At 34.9% G+C, this 24,614-nt stretch overlaps 1 protein-coding gene across 3 annotated transcripts in view; it reads left to right on the forward strand.

Moving 5' to 3' along the window:
• The window catches only part of LOC136408835 (Kv channel-interacting protein 1-like), a 154,238-nt gene that overhangs the window by 97,536 nt on the left and 32,088 nt on the right, over positions 1-24,614 (forward strand). For 2 of the 3 annotated variants that reach the window (XM_066390017.1, XM_066390018.1), the window contains one exon: positions 22,565-22,756. In XM_066390017.1, the coding sequence (XP_066246114.1) occupies positions 22,565-22,756 (192 nt within the window). Of the gene's footprint in view, positions 1-17,507; positions 17,924-22,564; positions 22,757-24,614 lie in introns of all 3 variants that reach the window. The other variant, XM_066390016.1, reaches the window with a different exon arrangement.

A 24,614-nucleotide genomic window follows, 5' to 3' on the forward strand; every position in this document is an offset into this window, starting at 1 on the left:
GTCTTGTGTGAAATGCAAATTTGCCCACTTCCACAACAGCCAGAACGGATTTTTTCTTTTTAAAGATTTTTGAAAATTTTTGTCCAGTTTGCGAAAAGTAAAAAGTGCGTCGAAAAAAAATTTTTTTTTATTAGAAAATTCTGGAAAAGCTCAATGTGGAATCTTATCCGACTTTCCAAGGAAATTTGTTCAAAATTTATACGCCTTTAAAATAATGAATTCCCACGTTACTGTAATAATTATTTTGAATCCAATCAATACTGTTAACTCTTTATCTAAAATTTGCTAAAGTTGTAAATTTATTGAACCCTTTTTTCGGCATATCCGCTAAACAATCGCTTGATTTTTCCGCGACATGCTAAATACATCAACGCCACTTCGTTACGAATAAACAGGAAATTCGGCGTAAATAAATTGTGAGCTGCTTTAATCGTTTGAGGTATTTTTTATTGTCCGTTTTAGAGCCTGAATAAATATTCAAATTGCTGATTCTCCTCTCTTTTTTGGTCTTCGCTAGAACGAGAGAGAGATTCAAGAAAAATAGTTCGAGCAATTGGTATCCACTCCCTAAACTTAAATTCAGGCAATAAATTTTTTTTTTAATGTTACTGTAGAAATAAATTTAGCCCGTCAATAATTTTATCGCAGGACCTGATATAAAATGACATTTGTGAGGTCATGAATTGTGACTGTAACTGTACAGAGCACAGAGGCGTACTTATATACTAATTAGGGTCAAGTTTATATGATCAAGAACTATGAGAGTGATTGTATCAAATCCAGAGGCGTACCAAAACACAATTTAATCATATTAACAAAAATAAAAATTTTTGGTCTCATAAAATTTTAAAAACTGTAACTTAGTTAAAGAGTGCCAGTATCTGCATAAATTTTTGAAGTATTTTAAAATACGCTTGAAAATAACCTATGCTATTGACAATGGCAGTTTTGATATTCACCTTACCCTTCACCATTACATTATCCCTGACAAATTGGTGCTTGAAATTTAACAGAGTTGTCCAACTGGGAGATCTCTAGAGCCCAAAATCAATCAAAAGAGCTGCTTGAGCTTTTTCAGGTTAAAGTGCCAATTTACCTTCAAGAAAACCTTACTTTTCTTTAAAGCGAAATTTTGAACATGATTTAAGTCAACCAAGTCCTACGGCTAAACGAAAAATTTTGTGTTTACAATTTTTTCTTCATTATTTTAATATAAAATTCAGTTAACTTTGTTGCCCTTTTTAAAGCTATAAACCCTGACTGAAATGTTTTGGGTCTCTGGGCACTCCAATTTTATTTAGAGCGACTTTTGGAAGAACGTTTCCGGACATTCATGCAATCGCAGAGAAATTATGGTTACAACAAACTCTGAATTGACTCAAGATTCGTGAAAAGGTATATTTTTCTACAGCGGATTTTTTTCTTTTAGAACAAAAACAAAGAAATTAATTTGTCGTTTTAGATTATCACTGAGTGTGAAAAGTGTCACATCCAATGATAACGTAATTTCCCAAACCACCAATGAAATTTCCACCTCGGAATTAAATTAAATTAAATCACGAGATATTGCTCAATTTTGCAATAATATTAACTGAAAAATTTATTCAAAACCCTATTGCAAACAATGGTCAAATCCATACTGATATTTCCACAAAAACGTGCAATTTTGATGTGTATCTCTTGCAATAAAACAGCAAATAGCACTTGAATTATTTAAAATTGTTGCTTTTTTCCGTAACCGTAATTTTTCAAACAGGGAGATCATACTTCCTGGAAATTGGAGATTAATATCGATGTATTTGTTGCAGTTAAAGTGCATGGAAGTTTAGTTTTGCCATGAATATAGAGAGAAATTTATCATGGGCGAATACAAGCTGCACAGCGAAAAAGAACATTTACATTTATGTCGGTATTTTAATGGTCATTTACTGATTTTTTATGATCAGAAACAACAATAAACCTTGTGTGTAATTAAAAAATTTGCATTAATCTGTTTTACAATGATCAATAGATGTTTTAGTTTTATGGATATTTAAAATACACGTTTTTTATGTTTTTGGATTAGTGTGAAAAAGTTTTTACTACATATTTACTGAACTCGTGCTGGTTCTTGCAATAGGATATACCTATTTTCCGTAATAAGAATTTTAAACAGCCATTACACGCTTATGGGAAATATTCTCTAAGCGCGAAGGAGTTTAAATTGCTAATTCAGTAGGTAAAAAGAAATGTTCTAAATGTGTCTTTTTTTACAACTAAATCGTTTAATATTTTACAATTGTTTAACCCGAGTAGAAGAATAAACATACAATCATGTAATTCATGTTGAAGCTGTTATTATAAAACTCCCATTCCTCATCGCTTTCATATATTTCGTATTAACACCGGTTTATAAAATTATTTGAAGCCATAATTTCCTCTTTCACACCTGTCTATTTCATAAAGCCAAATTTCAATTTTCAATGAAACCCATAAGTAAATAATTAAAAGAACAATTAATTATTAGAGAACTCGTGGCCCCAATCGTTGTGCTATTTTACAACAGCATTTTAATTTCCAAACTCTTGCCCTTCCCGCTCCAATATACTGCATCAATCCGTTTTAATTTATACCTATAAGTGTCCAAATTTTCTTGGATATGACATAGAGTTATATTTTTTTTTAAATAAGACCAATTTTAGTATAATGCCAGCAATTCTTTGCTACATATAGCTCTTCAGGATCATTGGCATCAACGATATTTTTGGTAATAATTTCGGGCCACAACCTCCTCTTTCCCAAATTTTTAATATATTCCATAAAATCCAAATTTACTTTCCATAACATATTAAAATTAGATTTCAATCTTTTGTGGCTCAAGTTGGGATGAAGGAAAGTCGTTTGCCGGATATTAAAATTTCCCGTCGTTATTGATAATCTGCGATGCTTGTTTGTGAAATGTGGGAATTGTTCAAGGGTCAATAATAAAAAGGGCCTTTTGCCATCCTTAATGGATCAGCAGCTGTTTTAAGAAGAATCAACATCCATTCATTTCAGGAATTCAGCCTGAAAACTTAGCAAAAGGCAACCATTCCTAATTTCTTTGTTACATTGCAGGCAATTTAAACTTTCAAGTCGAACATTTCTAGCAACAATTTCTGCCACCTTTCGAGATAAAAGAGACCGAAAATGAGGAAAAGGTAAAAACCAACATGGCAGATTGTCCCGACAGAAATCGTGTTGGCAATTTGACGGTAGGATTTCTATTGTTTAAAACCGAGATTCTGCAGGAGTAAAAGAAACGGGAACAGAGGTCAGTACGAAATGGAACTTAAGCTTCCACACTAAAGAGATTTATTAGTAATTGCGAGGTTTTAAGTGCGAATTGTCGGGATTTTCCGCTTTGTCTGAAATAAAATTACTTTTTCCCCGCTTTTTGAACATCACTATGCAAAGGAAAATTTTAATTTATGTTTGATGAGTAAATGAGAACGTTTTCAGGCTAAATTTAAAAATTCTTATTTATTTTTATTACTCTTAATTTATTTTTACAATTAAATCTATCGATTTAGGGTATATTTTGATGAGTAATATTCCTTTCAAAATTCCCATACACAAGCTAAAAAAGTAATTATTGTATGTCAACCCGTGAGAATAAAGTGGCGATTAAATTGTAAACAAAATCCAACCACAAATGAATTATCGCCTTAAATTATGAAATTTAGATAAAATATTGGAATTGCGGTTTTGCGGTAACCGGAAACAATACGTGATGTGCGGTGGGCGGCATTGTCAACGGACAGATCGATGGAAATATTAATCACAGCACGTGCTAATCTGGACATTAGAAGATTCATGTCCTGGATCAGTCAAATCTGAAATTTATGACAGATGTCTGGAATTATTGTTTAGCTGGTTTCTTTTCATATGCAAACCGGTTTTATCGCGCCTCTTATCTCGTACCACATCAAAAGTATTTTCGCTCAGCTTCCGTTTTAATAAACCTCAATCATTTCGGTTCTATATTTCAGGATCTTTGAGGATATCTGAGTTACTAACGACTAGTCCTGCGAGGATTCGAGGACCCTTATGCTGGTAATGTGACAGTTTCCTGGAATAAATTACCGGGTATATACAATTTTATGGTTGCCTGCGGGGCGTTTCGCCTTTATAGGAAACATTTTATTTTTGGCCAGTTAGAGTTGGATGTTGGGGGCAGTGCACTCAACTAAGGCCATAACGTGGGTTTAGGTTTTATTGGGCAATAATATTAAACCGATATCTGGCCGGAGGTTTGCTTCGAAGCGACCCAAATTGTTTTCAGCCACATTAAACCTCTGTTATTATTTCCAAGTTTAAGCTGCAGTAAAAGATGTCTGGATGCCAAGATGGAGACTTCAGTAAACACGCAAGACCGCTACAAGGCAAAATGGAACTTTGAGAAACAGCATTTTTCATTATTTTCGTGGCGAGTAGATCGGTTGACACCGGTAGAGTTAGCAATTCATGTAGTTCTTCGCTGTAGTGCGACTGATGCTAGTAGAACTACTCACACGCACTGTACGACATGTAATCAGTGAAATATAGAATCAACTATTGATCGATTTTCACATCTATAATATAGGGCAGATTCATATCTTTTATATCGTATTAGATGAAGTTCATAAATGTTCATCTAACCGGTATCCCTTACATGTTGGTCTAGGTAAGCTCAGGTTTTTCTCTGAAGCAATGCTACGTGGTTTTCAGAGGGCTCCAATGGTGAAATTTATAGGATTTAATGGGTAGGTGTCTTGGGTTACTCTCGTCTGCGTCTTTTCTGGTCGGATGCGGTGGGGAGGGGAGTGCGCAGGGCAAATCCCATACTACCCAGCAGGGCACACAGGGTGTCTTCTGAAGATTTACTGCGTGAAAAAAAACGTTAGTTCAGGATAAAATTTAAGAATTTCCGCGTGATGCTGGTGTATCTGTTCACTATGCGGCAATTCCTTAGTGGATGAGTAGAATCAATTTTTTACTATTATAATTTTCAGCAATTTTACACTAAAAGTTGACCATTTCACTCAAACATCATTTTCGCTGCTCTTGAAATATCTCTATAGATTAGGTCAACCAACCTGGGTATAATTAGCGGCTCGCCTATTCTACAAGGGTTGATATTTTTTACCACCACCTACACATTAAATTAATCTGCAGATAATTTAATCAGGACTAATTATGACTCACCTGAAACTCATTAAGTAGGGAAAATTCACCAAGGCAGCATTGTGAAAAAGTTTATTACAAAATAATGGTTTATTGCGGGGTTTATTGCGGCATTGTGCTTTTACGGAGGCTAAAGTTAGCAATCTATTGTGGAATAAAGGTTTATTTCCTCAAATTTACTTTTTGGGTGCTGTATATATGGACAAAACGTAATTGGGCGTGTTTGGATGGCATACAATTAGTTGTTCTTTTGGCCATGTGCTGTCATGTATCAAATATCGATTCTAGAGAAAATTGCGCCTCAGTTCGTGGCGCTTTTTGCAGAGGTAAATCCAGGTTTTGATAGGGATGTTTCATTGTAATTGACATTTTATTGCCTTGATTGGTATTAATAATTTGATTATCTGCATTAATCTAATTTCCGAAGGTCGAATTGGAAGGCAGAAATAACTCAACACTAATATTTTTATTTTAATAATATTAAACCAGATACTCTACCCTCTGATACAGTTCACTTTTAACCGCTATCTACCACGTTCACTCATAAAGCAAATTTTAAGCACTATCATAAACTCAAACCCTAAGCATAAAATTCGAGATTTTTAAATTTTAATTAAAACTTAATGAAAGCCCCAACTTATTACCTGCAGGTTTATCTACTTTACTAGCTCTCTTTAAATGGCTCTTACAGCCCTTGAAAATGAGCTTAGTAAACTTGGAATTTCTGAAAGCTATTCCGTGTACTTGTGGATGTTAACTTCAGTTAACTACTCAATTTATTAGTTGATGCATTTCACGGTGAGATAACTTAAGTTGGAGCAATCCAGATGTTTTATTTGTCGTAATAAAGAAATAAAAGAATAGCTTGACGTACTGTGGTTAAATCTTTCCTGGCAATTAAAATTTGGGTAAAATGAACACGAGGCTACTAATGATGGGGACGGCAATGATGGAAGAAATTACTGAAAATTTTTTTATTGATCCATTACTGCTTAATTTCTCTGCAAAGCTTTGATGACGCTCAGATGACCCTGGCTAAGGGTCACAGGCTGCGGCACTCGTCATGCCACAGCTGCAACGGGAATCTCCGGGATGTTATCGGAGCTCTGCAGTTCACCGGTGATGTACCGGACAGTTTCAGTCACAGTCAATAACTCCCCAGAGTATTCGGTAGTTCCAAGGGGTAATACCCCAAAGACCCAAAGAAACACCAAATTTTATTCGATTCCCCACGAGAATCGCCCCCGTTAAACCGTCAATATCTGGGTCATCGATAATTAAAACGGGCAATTAAAACAAAATTTCAGAGCCGTAACTTTTGTAACGCCCTCAGATACCGACAGCACTAATAGCCCCTCACGGGCATGCACGAAACAAGAGCCCTTGCATATTTCGCATTTGATTCTATGATTGTCTGACACAAAATGACAATTACCATCACTCTTCGAATTTGGCCTGAAATGCTGCTTAAATTCTTCATTTAAATGGGTGTTTAGAACGCGACATTTATTTGACAAAAAATTGGTGAAGTCAGCGTTTGGAATTCCGGCAAATTCTGTATTTGACTCTTCCCATTCATTTTCAGTAGTTAAACATAATTTTCCAGATAGAAAAAATATCAAGAATCTATCCAAAATATACAGGATATTCACGTCATGCTACACAAAATATTACGGCTAAAGTATTTAATATTACATTTTTTTCATTGTATTGTATAGAACTCAAATAGAGTTGCATTCTAAAATCATGTTCCTTTTATACGGGGGGTTACAAATAAGAAAAAAATATCAAAGTTATGTTTTTTCAATGGAACATCCAATATAATATTACCATTTTAGTTTCCTTGAGAAAAATAAATGTAAGTTTGATTAAAGTTTACCTATCCTAAACCTTAAAGATTTTAACACAATTGTGGTTTTGTAGAAATGTAGTGCAAATTTAAAAACTCTGTTTTCAATAAAGTGTAAACTGGGGTGAGACGAAATTCACATCAAACCTCAGGCATGAGGCATATTTCATGCTACAGTTATGAAAATTTAAATATCTTATACAATATGCTCAAAAAATAAGTTAAAAAATGTATTTATTTCGAAGATTATTCACTTGTTTAGTTTAAATGGAACGCCCTACATTTAACTACTTGGAGCAAGAAATAGCGATATCATCAATTGGAAACTATTATACTTTCCTATACCTAAATGTACAAGTTTCTTCGAAAATTTAAAGAAGATTAAAAAAAATAGAAAATCCTATTACTTTTTGTATCAGTTGCCATGGTTACATTTAAAATTCCAATATAAAAAGTATGCGTTCTTGTTTCAGATAATTTTTTATTTATGATATTTTCTATACTATTTGCGCAACTTACAAGACAAAAGATGATATTTATGCTTTCGAAGTAATTTTGATACACTCGACTAACTTATGTTGGTATTTTGAAAAATCTGGGTTTGGCTAACATGACGAGCTTCGATAACAGCACCAACTACATCAAATTCATATTTTTAATCTTCAAGAAAACTTGTACATTTAAGTATAGGAAAGTATAATAGTTTTCGATTGGTGTTGTTTCTATCTGTTACTTCAAGTAATCAAATATAGGGTGTTCCATTTAAATTAAACAAGTTAAAGTACTCTTAAAAGTAAATACATTTTTCAACTTATTTTTTAGGCACACTGTATAAGATATTTAAATTTTCATAACTGTAGCATGAAATATGCCTCATGCCTGAGGTTTGATGTGAATTTCAGCTCACCCCAGTTTACATTTTATTAAAAATAAAGTTTGTAAATTTGCACTAAATTTTTACAAAGTCTCAATTATTTCAATTTAAAAAACCATAACTTTGATATTTTTTACTTATTTACAACCCCCCGTATCAAAAGGAAAGTAATTTTAAAATCTCTATTTGAGTTCTATTCAACGCAAAAAAATTCAAAATATTAAATACTTTAGTCGCAACATTCCGTGTAGCATGACGTGAATAACCCTGTGTATTACATATAGTATACAGGACATCCGTTTCTGGATAGATTCTTGGAGAAAACAAATATAGCCGCCATATTATGTCCATGTATAATATTTAGAGGCATGATGTTTTGAGGCGTGATAGGACCGTCTCTCTCTTTATTTAGGGACCTAATAAGCCATTATGTGGATTGAATGAAAAGTAAATCCATTCGAGCTTTGTTAAAGCTCTAATAACAGTAAAACGTCACGTTTATCACTGCACTTGCATACAGTAAAGCTTCCCGGATCATATTTCACTTTTTCGTATTTCGGTGTCACAGGATTTCGCGGTGTTTGCATTGTACCCCATTTCCCAGGTTTACATTTTTAAGGTAAGTGGAGTGAAAAATAGAGAAGCCCTTGTTGACGTTTCTGCGAGAATTTCGAACTCAAACGAACGATAAGACAATAATCCGCAAATTGCGGAGACACACGAATAACTTTTAATAAAGAAGATTTTTTTTGTGGTGAGTTTTCGAATCGTTTGCTTAAAAAAAGTTTCGCAGTTTATGATGACCGCAATTGTGCAAATAATGGAGGAGAAGAGTAATGGAATTATGCTTTTGCAGGCCATTTCACATAACCCCGTAACATTTTAAATTTAAAAATAACAACTTCCCACGATTTTCCGTCCATCCTCCATTTTATTAACTGCAGACCTAATTTATCAACCCCACGTATCCTAGAAATCTATTAGGGCCCCACCCTTGTCACAGCTTGTACCAAAACATCTTGTTTCAGTATTGAAAGCGAGAGATCCTTTTCCCAACGTGTCATTTTCTGCTTTGATTTATAGTGCTGTTCCTCAATCTTGTATTTGACTAGTCAATATTCTTGTCTGGTAATATTTGTTAGATGTACGAGCTTGAGATGAAGGGAAGAAAAGTTCAGTTATCCAAAATCGACCAACTGAAACTCATTTAAAAATCCATAAAAAACGTAAAAAATCATACCTTTATCTTTATAAAATAACCATAACGAACACCTGATGATATCTGATTTAATTGCATTCGGAATAAAAAGAGTTTATCAAAAATTTGACTTTTTAGCTTTAAAATTTGGGTTCTTTAATTACTAGAAAAGTAACTAGAGATTTTAGTACAAGAGGAATTTCCAAAATCCCCATTTTGGGCCATATTTGTACATGAAAGGGGTTGAGAAAAACTCCGCTACTCAATCCCAGAGTAAATATCTCTTTCACGTCCTCCAATGGTTCGAAGAAAACTTGAAATTTCATTTCAAAAATCTAATGAATTGTTGTAATCGAATTCAAGAAATGGTATTATCGGCATTTTCGCCTTGTTTCCAACGAATTTAAGAATAATTAATATGAAAGAGTGGCTTTTGTAATCATCCCCCGCCCGTCTGTCTGCCCGCTCCCCTATCTTCTGTTTTCTTAGATTCTTTTAGTCCGATAAATAAATAAATCATCGTTGTGTACTCTTTTCCCAACAAAGTTTCGGGAACTAATTTGCATGCAAAACTCCTCAAAAATCAGACTTGAAGACGTGAATTTTATTTTATTCATTGTTTTTTTAACCATTTAGTTGGCAATTTAATCAACAAGAACCCGAAAGTAAACTGTCAAAAGCTACCGACATTTAACATATTTCTACATTTACGGGGCAATTTGTCTGAGGAAACCTGGTAATATGTAAATAGCATATTTTTATACAAGGCAAAATTTGATCACAATTTTTTTTAACAATTAAGCTTTTACTGTAAGGATTATTTATCGTCCATTATTGCTCACCAGCACGTCCTTGAACTTCATTTGGTAACCATTGGCGTAGCAAGTATATATTATAAATTAATAAGACGTACGAATTATCCCACCAAGAAATAAATTTCTCATTTGAAATGAATTTCATTCCTCAAAAAGACATTCCCTTCTTAGTTCACTCTAATCCTTTCGTAATATAAAAATACGAGGAACAGCGTAAAGCTAGAATTTTCCACTATGCGCTAATTCTCGCAAAATACATCGAGATTCTCGTAAATTTTTCGTATGACTCGAGGTGGTTAAAAAAAAATCTATTAAAAAGCCAATCTAGCCAAATAGGGAGCAAACTCGGGAAGATTGATGAAACTTGGCTCAGGTTTAGGAGTTTTTCCACAAATTTAGTGGTAATAAATAATGCATTACTGGAAAAGGGTTGCAAGTTGCTTAATAGGGTTGTCAGAAGCACTTTTTAACCGAGGAGCAGCATGTGATTTCGTAACTAAAATTGTTGATGGAATTAAAATCCAAAGGCTCCGATCTGGCGATCTGGCAGGCCAAACACTGCCAAAACGTAGTCTGCTCGCAATTTAAGCAATGTAGTAATCGAAAACTGATATTTAAAGCTTTATAGAAGTTTTCGATATCCCTCTCCTGAAAAGTTGATTTATGTCGACATTCTACTTCGCCATGTTTTGGATTTAACACAACCACTAAGTAAAATCCCGTTTTCATCGTATATATTTCACAGGGTCCAAAAAAAACATAGAAATTATAAAATTGGCCTTCGCAAGAGAATGATATATGAGGCTTTTGTCGAAAGAAAGTTAGAGACGCAAAACTTATCCATATACTGCAAATGAAATAAATTTCTCGGAAGCAGGAGACGGCAAAATTGAATAACATCAAACAAAACTCAAGTTTTGACATTGTTTTCGCGAGCATGAAACGAAAATCCTTAGTTGTGCCAAGTTTTGTTTCGTAATGTGAAACTGACAATTTACTAATTCCGAATGCCTATAGCTGACATTCACATTGAATAATGCCTTCATTTACCGAGTTACTTGGAGCTTTTCGGTGAATAAAGGCGGGCTTAATTCGGCTATATTTTTCGACCTAAAGGGATCTCCTGAATTACGCCCCTATACAAAGCTATCTGAGAGCTAAAGGCAAGAATGGAGGGCCATTAAACATTTTCTTTACAGGAACAACTTAATATTAAATTAAAGATAGGAACTGTGACATTTGGGAATTATTCACAAGTAAATATTAAAACAAGCTTCGATATCCGATATTCCTCAGGGTTTTATGGATTTGCGAACCATTAAAATGATTTTTTAAATATTTTCTGTCAACTGAGCTCAGAAGTAATTTTTTTACACGGATTTCTTCTTGACACATTAAATCGCATCTTTCGTTCAAAGAAGTGAGACATTTACATGCGACCATAGATACGGTGTTTTGTGTGCAATATTTAAGGGATATTTCAATCTTAAAATTGACGCTTTGGGTATTTTAGGACAATTTTGTGGTGTCAAAATCTTTTTTACGATATTTTCCATATAACCGAAATATTTCGTCTATTTAAGCACCAAAATAGTTACGCATTTTTGTAACTTTTTAAGAGTCGTTTGTTTATCTAGACAATTTTAAGGTTGAATTCGAAGGTTAGTGCGTGAATATATTGGAACAATTTTTAGGAACTTTAGAATTGCGAATATGTTTAAGCATTTTTAAGCTTCAAAAAACGTGTCACAACATGCGCACATTCATACGCATGTATGTACATGTGGTGGTGAGGAAAGCTTCGACGTACACGATAATGACGTCGCATAAGTCAACACTCTGGGTTAACGGTTGAGGACCGTAACTTTTTTCTTCCTCTTGAAGTTCATGCCATGTTTGAGCATCTAGATAGCATCTCTGATTATTATTCTAGAGTTTCACCAATGCGATCGGTCAAATGTCAAGTTTAGGCTTTTGTGTAATCTGAGTTTGCTCCTAACTTAGACGGCTAGATTGGTTTATTGCGAAGATCACCTCAATTCCTTCTGATTTTTAGACCATCGTCCGATCTCAGTTTTTTCCAATTACGAGTTTCTTCATATCTTTGACTTTGACCATATGGCTTTCCGAAAAATATCCCTTTCCGTGCGAAGGTTCTTCATGTATTTTTATATGCACATAATAAAGGTTTTCTGTAATGCACTCCCCAGTTGTTGATTTATGGCAATTACCCCCGTTGGGCTAATAAAGGTACAAAAATATGTTCAGTGATAAATCTTAATTAAAACGCTTGTTAAGGTAAGAAACCCTAACAAGCCCTAATTTTTGTTTCTTTCACATAGCTCAGGCAATTTCCGAGGATACAAATGATTTATTTAGGTTCTCAATATTTTTATTCCCCAGAACTAAATCAAGAGGTCATGGGTCCAACCTACAATTCAATATGAACCTAATGGCCAGTTTCGCTTTGAAATTTACTTTGAAATCCGACAATGCACATTCCTTTCCTAAGGTGCGAAACGCAATTTAACTCACACTAAGCCTTCGCATGTTTAGGCATGCAGGCAACAGCATTATCCTATCATTAATACATGTTTCGTAAATTAAATTAAGCCCGTAGAAATTACGAAGCGAAATTACGCAACTAACCGCAGATATCCCACACCGCGCCTTAATACACTAATTGTGTCAACTGGGAATCCTGTTTTAATAACGTGTAAATTCGGCCGGGAAAATTAATTTCCCAACTACCCGGATTAAGGCGGATTCTCCAGGTTTTCAGAAAACCAGGTCGATACAGTGAAAGACGCTGACGTGATTATAACTAAGACATGGGAACATAATTATGTATTCCGTTTGTGTGTTATTTAACGATATTATGTTGTCTACTCAAAATAATAGCTTTGTGCACTGGGCTTTGGCGCTTTGGGACTGATTATATATCAAATTTCATGCAACTTTGAGTTTATGAAACTGCAGGTCTACAGTGGTGAAAAATCTCTTATAGAATTTCCTAGTAGAACACGTAAAACAAATATTTGACTGTATCCAAGAACGCTTCGTTATTATGCATTGGTTGTGCTCCCACGTACCTCTGGACGCCATATTTATCTCATCTTCTCGAGTAGAGTGTTTGTTGCCAAAGTTTCAGGAACAACATAAGTTATTTTCTGTTGGTTTATCCAGTTTTTATACAATAAGTATGCAAAATCTGCGCCCACTTAAAGAAGTCATTTCATTTAAAGCAAAAACATGTCTGACTATATCGAAAATATCTTCATTATTATGGCCCGGTAGTGTTCTTAAGTACTCTCTGAATGCCACTTCAAGTGTGGAGAATTCCTATTTTCTTCTGAGTGTCAGTTGCCAGTCGACAGAATTTCTCTCTATGAAGTTCCAGAAGCAAAATGAGCAATTTGCTGTTGGTTTACCCAATTTTGATTCGTTAAAGACGCAATTTCGAGAGCTACTTGAAAGCGTCATTTCTTCTTCAGACCCGGACAGGATTCTTTTCCTCGGACGTGTCGATTAATCTGTAGCCAAGCCTTTTTGTCCCCCTTTTAAGATTTAATAGGGTATTGAGCGACGAAAAGGTCTTTTGTTTGACGTCAACTCTTGTAACCGTCCTTGCCTTTTGTGTCTTTGACTCGTTCTTAAACAATTTGCATATAAGTCGACATTTTTGACCACTTACTTTCCAAGTTCTACTGCCCTAAAAACCGTCAATGGCAACTTAGAAATATTAATCATTATTGTACGATGCTTTAGGGAACATCATTCACGTCCAAATTCACGGACATAGAAAATCTATGTAGGTAGCTAAAATTATTTACAATCTTTATTTAATTTATAATATTGAATCGGCACTTCCTCGCTGCGTTCTTCCCGTCTCCGCCAATACAAGGGACAGTCGGTGTCCCGTAATTATTAACTTTTGTTTACTTATACACTTTTCTTTACTTTTTCCTTCCCTTTTTGGTTTGAATTCCAACTCGAAAGGATGTCAAATCGAACAGGTCAACAATAAATACCATAACCAAAATCATTATGAATTTATGAAACGAGAACAACGAAACACAGTTTTATGCATTTTATCCTCTGCTTGACGTGTCCTGGTTCCAGCAGTACGCTGGACGATGCCCATTTGGATTCATGCTGCTTCTCGGGAAGCGTATTTTGCGCTTATTAGTGGAGTTAATTTCTCTGGTGTTATTACTTCACCGAGGGCACGTATTTTAATTTTCTCTGTTCAAATTTTCTCAGGCTCAAGTGTATAATTTTCTACTACTCATTTAGTCTATTTGCTTTCTTTCCAGATTTGTCATTAAGAGTAAAACTTGCAGGTTTGTGCTCATTTAGATTTTCGTTGTCAATCTCCCATTTTCAGCAGTTTATAAGCTGTTGATTTTCCGCATAGCTACGGTAAAATCTATAATTGAAGTTCCATTATGCCTCATGAATGTTCCATTCGTTTGTGTCGTGTTGAATACCTCTAGAATGGAATATACAATCAACTACATTACCGTCAATCAATCCTCCAAGAGCCGGTCTGTAACATTCCGCGTAGGAGAAATGATTTTCTCTTTATTTTTATTTTCCTAAATTTTCGTATTTGATTGTTTTATTATTTCTTATTTAATAATTAAATTATTCATTTCGCATGTTCGTGTGCCATGTTCAATCGAATCTTTAGCGCAGCTTTGATTTCCATCCGCCTTTCTTGTCTGCTTCCACTAGCCCTACATGCAGAAATCTATGCTGTAGGAATTTTTCTGTTTGTTCCTTGTCCACAATTATGACCTTATGGCTTTCACCCAGTTTCTGTATGATCTCATGTCCCTTAGCTGACATACTGTTTCCCCTTTTCCCTCGTTATCATTTTGCATACATTTCTGAATGGTCCTGACCTTGGTCTGTAAATAATAAGACTTCACTTTATTCTACAGGGTGTAACATTTAACTTGAGACATCGCAATATGTCGAATAATAAGTGCTGTACGAAGAAAATGTCTATTATGCAAGTTTAATTATTCCATGGGGGAAATAGATTAATGCTAAAATTAGTGCCCTTCTGCCCCTCCTTGTAGGGGAAGGAGGGGTAATTTTGATTTCTTAAATTACAATTTCTACTTTTTAGTATGGATTTGAATTCTACGGAAAAAGTACGTAGAATTTGTCTGGAATATTTTTTCCAATTCACGATAGATAGCGCTGTAATCAACGAAATTTAATTTTCCTTTCACTTATGATTTACCGGAATGTTTGGTGAAATCTGCTTCAAAAAAACCTTATTTTGACGCATTGTTCAGGACAAAAAAAATAACATATTTTTATTTGTTTACATTTTTGGTTTAAACGTATAAGAAAAATAAATAATTTTAAGAAACATCTAATTTTATTCAGGTTTATTTTAGTATTAATACCTCATCAAACTGGAGTATTTGACTGTACGAGAGAAAATTGAAATGGTTTTTGTGGACGGAGAAGCTGGCAAGTGTCTTGATAGTGCTATCAATCTCTACGCTCTGCGTTTTCCTAAGAAAGTGCGGTCACGAGCTTCTTGCGCTCGAGTTGTCAAACAGTTTTCTAGTGAAGGAAGTATAAAATAGAAGAAAAGAACACTTGCGGCTACTGTTTGTGGAGCCGACAATCAAGTAGCAGTCCTAGGTGCTGTGGCTCATAATCCTCATGCAAATACACGAGAAATACCACTGCAATCAAATACTTCTCATATGAATGTGTGGATAATTCTGAGGATGCATAAGTATCATATTTCTTTGCACCAAGAGCTCCATGAGGTAGATTTTCAAAGTCGGGTAACGTTTCGTCAATGGGTACGTGAACAAATACAACAATACTCCATTTTTTTTGTTACGTGTTGTTTGTCAACGAATCGCCTTTTATAAATCACGGCACCATTAATAGACACAACATGTGCTACTGGAGTGTAGAAAATCTGCACTGGCTTTGGCAAGTTGAGCACTACTGGACTGTCTTCGTGGATGTGGAACGAAGGTGTGGAACCATCAGCAATAAACTTATAGGTCATGGTGAAATGTACCGAGACATTTTCGAAAACTAACTGCCAACATTGCTTGAAGACTTGGTTTCAGCATGATGGTTGTCCAGCACACTATTCGGTGGTAGAACGAAGTCCTTAATCGTGAATTCAATGATCGTTGGGTCGGTAGAGCCGGTCCGGTGAACTGGCCTGCTAGATCACCAGATCTCACTTCGTCAAATTTCTTTTTGTGGGGCTATTTTAAAGACAAAGTTTATGAACAAGTACCAACGACATGTGAGAATATGATTATGCGTATCAGAAACGCTTGTGCCAAAATTCCAGCAGACGCAGTTTTCAGCTGTGTTCGGTCGGTCAACATGTGGATTAATAAATGCATTGCTGTTGAAAGTCAGTTGAAGATCAGTTTGAAGCAAAAAGTTTTTGCTTACATCGATTTTAAAGCAGATTTCACCAAACATTTCGGTAAATCATAAGCGAAAGGAAAATTAAATTTCGTTGATTACAGAGCCATCTATCGTAAATTAAAAGAAATGTTCCAGACAAATTCTACGTGTTTTTTGCCGTAGAATTCAAATCCACGATAAAAAGTAGAAAATGTAATTTAAGAAATCAAAATTACCCTTCATTCCCCTACAAGGAGGGGTAGAAGGGCACTAATTTTAGCATTAATGTATTTCCCCCACGGAATAATTAAACTTGCATAATAGACATTTTCTTCGTAGAGCACTTATTATTGAACATATTGCGATGTCTCAAGTTAAATGTTACACCCTATATATCACTAAAGGGGTAATTTCAGAAGGGAAAGAAACCTGCTAAGCCAATTTGATTGCGAAAACCATATACTAAAATCTAGATAATTTGAACCCAACGTTAATTTGGCTTGGATAGCCCAAATCTTAGTCTACAAGTATAAATATAAAATCATCACTTATCACTGTTACAAAACAGCTTATTCCAGAAAAAAAATCACTCGATTATAAGATTTTGATTGAAAAATCTTATCTTCCAAATCTGAATATTTTTTTAATTTTCTCCTGGATCGTCTAAATCTTGGTTTATAAGAGGAAATAAATACCATTAGCCATGATTGACAATATTGGAAATTCCCTGCAGAAGTTTGGTATTTCAATAAAAATTTTCTAATGCAGAAAATGTCGTAAAAACTTTCAAAGAATTGCCACAGTAATCGGCATTCCAGTCATGATTTGCCTTAAAACCAAGAGTGAATTTAATAATAACAAATTTGCTTGGTTTTAAAAACAAATTTTGCTGTTTAGTTTCCTACCAAAAGGAAATTCATTAGCTCGTTGAAAATCTTTCATAATGCCCACTCCAACCCCAAGAATCTCATTAAAAGCACCAATTTCCCTTTATTCTCTCGTTCCTTTTGCATAAGCGCCTTTATAGGAAAAATTAATTCAAGAGTTACAAGGCATTAGTCAGCAGCCCTCACCTAATATGGCTTAATTTTCGAATTTAGAAAGAGCCTCTCGATTTTATTAAGGTTCAATGCCTTATTAATATTTATTAGACATTGATATTGATTTTTCTACTTGCAGATTAACCAAAAGTAACACTGCATACTAACCTGTCCATCTTCGCACTCAGTCCTGCCTAAAATTAATCCAAAATGCTTTGAAAGACCCGGCAGTAAGGCATGTTCGGCATTAAAATGCCGGGCACATAATGTACCCAATGGTGCAACGACAGCAGGATCTTCAACATGGTCACCACATTATAAACAGAAATCGGGAACCGAGAATATTAGACCAACAGCCTACCGTTTCCATAATATCCAGAAGTCAATACCAGCAGCACGACGTACTTGAACCCCTGCAAAGTGGTTCTGGAAAACAGCTGGATAGTGCTGAGGAGGAGGAAGAGGAGGAGGAACAAAGGAGGCCCAAGAGGCCTCTTCATAGGAGGTTTTTTACTTATGTTAGGGAGGCGTGGACTGGGGTCAAGTCTGCTCTAGGTAAATATTTCCCTACAGAAGACATAAATGTTGGAAAGCGAAAAAATACTTGTCTCGTTTTTACGCCTCTGGTTTTTATATGTATGTATCAATCAAGATTTTCAAATAACAGAGACTAGATCAAGGCTCATTTCCAGGATCAAAAATTCCTGGAAATAATCTTAAACTTAGATATTTCAAGCCGATAGAGACGTTCCTCTATAGGGCGTATAACAAGTACGCCCCCCGTTTTTATTAACATAAATATTTCTGTAAAAAAGGATACGAAAATAGTGAGAACTTGAAACATTTTCTGCTAAAAAACCATTGGCGTAGAACGTAAATGCACCCGTAATGTATGAGACATAAGACATGCAGTAAATGCTTCTTGGAGACATAAACGCACAAATCCATTTTATCTGAATGGATGTCGATACTTCGTGAGACATCGATTTAAATCAAATTGATTTGTACCTTCAACGCGATGTTTCGTGAGACATCCATTCAAATAAAACTGATTTGCGCATTCATGTCTCCAAGTAGTATTTATTGCATATCTCATGTTGTATATCTGATGTCTTGTGCATCTCCGAAACGCGACCAGCCTAACAGTTATGGATAAATTTCGAAAGTTTCAGTTATGATTTTGCCAGTTTTTCTATGTTTATTGTTGAACTATTAATAGCTAGAAATAGTTAAATTTCAACTAAGATTTTCTACCATTTTAGTCAAGCTGGGGTTCGCATAAATTAACCTTTCCCTTCCTGCTAGAACCACGGGAATCTAATACGAAGTTGTAATTGCTTAAAGAGATTCCACCAACTGTTCGACTGAATAATGGTTAGAACTTGTTGACTAGGTTAAGCGGAACTGGGGCCCAACTAATCATTATGGGAATATGAGGCATTTGCTTCAAGATGTCCTCGAAGCGCAGGGAATATTAACGCAAATCAAGAACACAATCAGAGGCGAAATATTTAAATTTCGGGAACTAATGCAAGTCGAGATATGATCCTTTGGGTTTAACGTTAGTTTTTCGATAGCTGGTTAAACTGGGACAACGTTCAGTTTAGACTGAAAAAGAGAAAATTTTATTTGGCCACCCAGTATCACGGAATTTGACCACCCAGTATTATCTCCCCTGCGTTTTTCTAGCGCAAACTGGTCTAATAATAAAGATTAGCATTAAAATAAACTGCATTGATCTGTAATATGCATAATTTCCTAATGGACTATGCATGAATTTACAAAATTAGCTTCATAGATGTTGTATACTGGGCGGCTTTATTACTGAAAGACATGCAAAGTCGAAACTAATTATTTAGCAAACACTATTATTTTCTGTTTATATAGGTGTAATGGAGAGTAACGCATTTGCGGGAATTGTCCTGGATATTTTCTCTGGAAAGCATATATTTTCTCAACTGGAAGATCAGGAAAGTATGCAACTACCTACACCAACGCCGTAAATAATATTTTAAATTTTGCTTACCTATTATTTCCTCATCATTACCAATTTATCATCGACGAATTTACAAGTTTACAGGCCCAAAATATCCATAGAGTTCCGGCAATTGGAGCTTTAATAACTAAAATTCTACCAAACTGATTCGCTAACGATGGATGATTGTAATTTATAACATTGTTTATAATCTAACCTGGTAATGCAATAAGGATTTCCCAGTAATTGCGTAAAAGTTTACTGAGTGCATATGTAGGAAATTTACAATGTAAATTAGAATTTATATAAAATTCTGGCTTTTAGCAGGGTTCTCACAAATATGAATTTAATGGGAAACATTCCTGAACGCTTTAGAAATCGGAAAATTAATTTCCCTGAAATATTAAAACCAGGGGCAATTCAAATGGGACTGAAAATATAGAATGACCTTGGCTTTTGCTCTTAGAAATTTCAATATTTTTCATGCAGCTAAATGCAGGAAATTCAAACTTAAGTGGATGATACTGAAAAGCCGAGGATTTGAAGAAAGGGACTTTAAAAGTCCAAAAAATCAGTGTTAAAATAAGTTCAAATCTCGGGAACTGAAAGAAAAAGAGCAATCTACCCAACGCAGGCTGATGGAGTGGCCCAAGGCCATTCATTGTACTTAAAATTTTAATGAAATTGCTATTCGGATTACCAAAGAATGAGAGATATTCCAAAACTATCTTCAGGTAATTCAGAAATAGCAAAATTGAATAAGGAGGACGCTGAAGCCTAAGAAGTTCTAGTTCGTAATAAATATCCATTTATTCCAACAAAAAAGTTCTCGGTTGGAAGAAATAAAAAATAAACGGTAGCCGGTAGATCAGGAGAGGTGTTTATTAATATAATAAAAGTCCAGTCTGAGAGTTTGTTTCACCAATTAACCAAGCTCTAGATGAATAAACATCCAAGTTGCTTACAAAAAATGAAAGAGTTTTATTAAAGGTGACCAACACAGCACAGAGAGCTTTAGGTGGCAATAGGGAATCTTTTAATCAAAACATTGTTGATAATAACAATCCCACATGATATGTGAACTATAAAGTAGAATATTTAGTCAGGTAAAGTTAACATTTAGTTAGTTAAAAATTTAAAACTCTTGAAAATTACTTTTTCATTATTAATTTGCAAATTAATAGTTTAGCTTGTCTTGTCCTGCACGCCTTCCAAACATAACTCCATGTCATTTTTCTTTTCTATGATGATTTTTCTAACTGATTCTACAAAATTTATACAAATCAATAAAAATTAATTCAAATCAATACAATTTTATCTAACCATATTTACCCAAACCTTCACAGACAACACACAACCTGAATGTTGCCAGTTACCGCTATAAACTCGCATTCGGTTTCAGAATAAACAGTACATATGTTGTATACATTAACGGGCCGGCTGATTTTCAAACTTTTAAACACACCTTTAGTAGCGTCCGGTCTTTCACTGAGCTTTTGTTTATTTGAGTTGCCAAAAGTGCATTAAAGCACTAATGAACTCGTCCAATTGGCAAAGTGTCCTCGGATGTGCGCTGCTTCTCTCAATCGCTTAGATTGATTTGTGTTATGTTAAATTGGAAATTTAGTCCAGTTAGAACATTATTAATAATCGATTAGATGAGTTATCGTTGCATTCTTGGTGCTAGTTGAGTTAGGTACTTGTGAGTGCAGGTTCGAAGCAGTATTTCAATGAAGAAGGTGTATTTTAGAAATATTGAAGGTGAACACTTCCTCCTCTTACTCATTCTCCAACTTTTCGTCAATTTTTTCCTAATTGACTTTCTCCTCCGTTGTTCCCTTTTTTTGTCTCTTACGGCGCTCCCTCCCTCTTATTTTATTTAATTTATTTTCTAAAGTAATTTGGTAATTCGTTTTTAAGTTCTCGCCCTTCTTTATAAAATTAATTTTTTTCTTTATGTCGTCGGTCTTTCTAAGTAACATAAATTACTCTCTGTCGTTTTATTTTTCTTCGAAAATATCTTTCATTCTCGCTTTCTATGATTTTTTATTTTTTGTTTTTCTTTTTCAATCGTCTCTTAATTGTATTCGTTATTTACTTCTTTTCATTTGATCCTGTTTCTCTCTCAATCAGTCTCATCCATCCTGAGCGTTGAAAACTCTAAGCAATCTATAAACTTACTGTTTATTATGCCTTAGTCGAATAATATTATTAATGTTGATTTAACAATCCAAGAAAGGTAGACATTCACCCAATTCGAAATTCCGAAGATGTACCTTATGCCCTTCGAATTTCATACACGAGTTGCCTCGAATCTAACACGCGACCTGGAAGAGCCTGGCAATTTACGAAAGGCCTAAAGCTATAGTTCATTGCCAGCTCGAAAATAAAGGATTGAGGCCTGGGATAATTGTAATGGGGTATAACCTCCTAGTTTGCCTTCAGCTTCACCTTCACCTGATTTTGTATATTTAGCCATAGGCATCTTGTTACCTAAATTTTTTAGAGGGCCCTTGCTCAGTATTAATTTTGAGGGTAGGGAGTGAATGTTTCATTTCAAGCACCCCTTTCCACGACTTGTGATTGCGAGAGGAAATAATAATTATTACAGCCCTGTGGAGTATTCTTTCATTTCCCAAAGAAGAAAAGGGCTCCGAAATTCCTTTAATAGAATTAACATGAATTTTTTATTCGCCTTGCTTTTTTCGGCTCGGGATAAGGGATTAAAGGAAAAAATATAAGCCGAGGGTCTGTTGGATATACCTTTAACGTCTCCAATACACAAAGGGCTTTTATGTGCTATCAGTTGGGTACACTTGGGCCTATATGGAGATTATATATGTATATGTCCCTCTGTGATGAACATGAACTTAGAAATATAATTTTTATTCGCTGAATTTTCGCACTAATACACGTAGGCAAAGTGCATTTTTCACATGATAATCAACATTGATCAGCGAGGATTACTGCGTCCTGCAGGTTTTTATCATAAAATCAACATAATTACAGTGAATTCTTTATTGTCACATTTAGGGATTTTTGCGCCATAAAAAGGGAATAGAAGAGCAAAAGAGCAAAATAACCGGAACATATTTCGCTGGATTAAATACCGGAAGGTACAAAGGAAAATGACCTTCATTAACTCGCCCATGTCGGCCCTTATTAAAATATCTTGTCTGTGTGAAAAGTAAATGAAAGCTCTAATTTTTTTCCTCTTTTAGACTCTGAATTGGAAGACCTAGAAACTCCGCCCAGATATCGGCCTGGGAGTATAGATTCCCTTTGCAGGGCGACTAGGTTTACACAGGAGGAGATCAAACGAATATACAGGGGGTTTAAAGCGGAGTGTCCTACAGGGGTAGTGAGGGAGGATACTTTCAAGATGATTTATGCTCAGTTTTTCCCGCAGGGAGGTGAGTAATACACTAATTATTGCAAGAAAGTAATTTTTTCATTCTATAAAAGAAAATCCAAATTTGACTGCAACAGAAGAGCCCTTAAACTATAAAAGATTAGAGGATTAAGTTAATTGTTATTTTTGAGTTAATTTGGGCCATTCAGTATAGCCTATAATCAGTTTAATCTCATGAATGCACTTTAGACATGTGGTAGTGGAAGGGTGTGGTAAGGGTTCTAGACAGAGTAGTACCCGTGGGGTAATCCTGCAGATCTAGGGAGGAGAGTCGGTGACCGCTTGGAAATATCAGGCGTTCTTTTACCCCAGATGATGTTTCGACTCGAAATACCAAAAAATGGCCTCGACTGTCCTTTTTATCCTAAATTTTCGCCTCACTTGATATTTGAGTAATTTAACAAATTTACCACTGTTTACCATTAAAGGTAGAAAACGAGTTTGTGCTCATTATTAAGTTTTAACATTTTATTAAAATTTCAAATTGATGTGTCCAAAATGATTTCAATAACAAATTTTCGGAGTCCAAACGCAATAAATGACAACAGTTTCTGATTGGTTAATGCATATCGCCAGTCAGATTTACTCCAGCGATAGTTTTCCATTAAAGCTTCTGCTTACTAATATGTGATATCTGCCAAATTGCTTTTAAAACAATCTTAAAACATCGTCAGGCTGTGGGCGTATCGAAATTTAGAAAAATAGTTATCGAATGGTTTTCGGAATGGAAAAAAGTGATTTTCGTAAAAAGACTGTTTTGCTTTTATTCTTAAAAATGTTTAAATGGAAAAATTTACCTGGTGACATCGCTTAGCGATTGAAAATCGTCTAGAATATTCCACTTTCTGCAAAAAACGATCGGTGAAGCTGCAATTTTGGACCTAAACTGACTTTATGAAAATTCCTATTGAATCAAGTTGAAAGTTTGTTATAAACCCTCATGTTAAGCGGAGGAGGCACATGGGGTGAGAAGTGGAAAGAGTGGACTAGAAAGCGAAAAGGGTTTCTAGGGGCCTAATCGCAGGGTTCATCCCAGTTTACTACTCTTAGTAATACTCCCTATCGCTCAATTTGGGAACAATTCCAGCGAATTCCTACAATTTTCTGATAATACTTAAGACGTGTTTTTCAATTTATTGCAACCGCACATATATGCAATTATTTACACTCACACAAAATCATCCAAATAACCCAGATAAATTGAATTTTTATTTACCCAAAGCTTTAGCATTAAAATGATATTAAACTCCAACTACCAGACATACTTTTACTGACAATTTCCACACCACTTCAGGTGATCATTTACTTCAAATGTGCTCTTGTATATAATAAAAATCTATGACCCGCATAAATGTTTCTCATACGTTTACTGGCACCTTTGAGAAGCTCATTTGAGGGGCTTTGCGATATAAGTCTTTTAGCAAATTGCCGATTCCCAGTTTACTTTTCGAAATATTTTAACTTGGAACCGGAGAAAGTTCCGCGGAAAAATAAACACATGTCTTTGTAAATTTATTAACGTCTACGCATATTTGATGAATTGAGCAGGAATCGAGAAATTAAATTTGCTAATCAAGTTTCAAAAATTATGTCAATTTAGGGCAAATTTACGTAAACTGCACAAGTGCATGGAATACGTTCATTCACAAGATGAAAATCAATAGAGAATTTTCCAAGGCAATGTGCTTTCATGCAATATTCCTTCGCCTAGAAAAGCAATTACAAACATTCCAATTAGGCTTAAAATAATTTACACCTTAATTACGAGTGCAAATTTCCACTTTTTGAATGCGTAATGAGGGAACTAATATTTGAGTTCCATAATAAACACTTTTCCAGGTACTCATTGTTCTGTTTGG

This window comes from Euwallacea similis, chromosome 5 (assembly GCF_039881205.1).
Source record: "Euwallacea similis isolate ESF13 chromosome 5, ESF131.1, whole genome shotgun sequence".
Lineage (NCBI taxonomy): Eukaryota > Metazoa > Arthropoda > Insecta > Coleoptera > Curculionidae > Euwallacea > Euwallacea similis.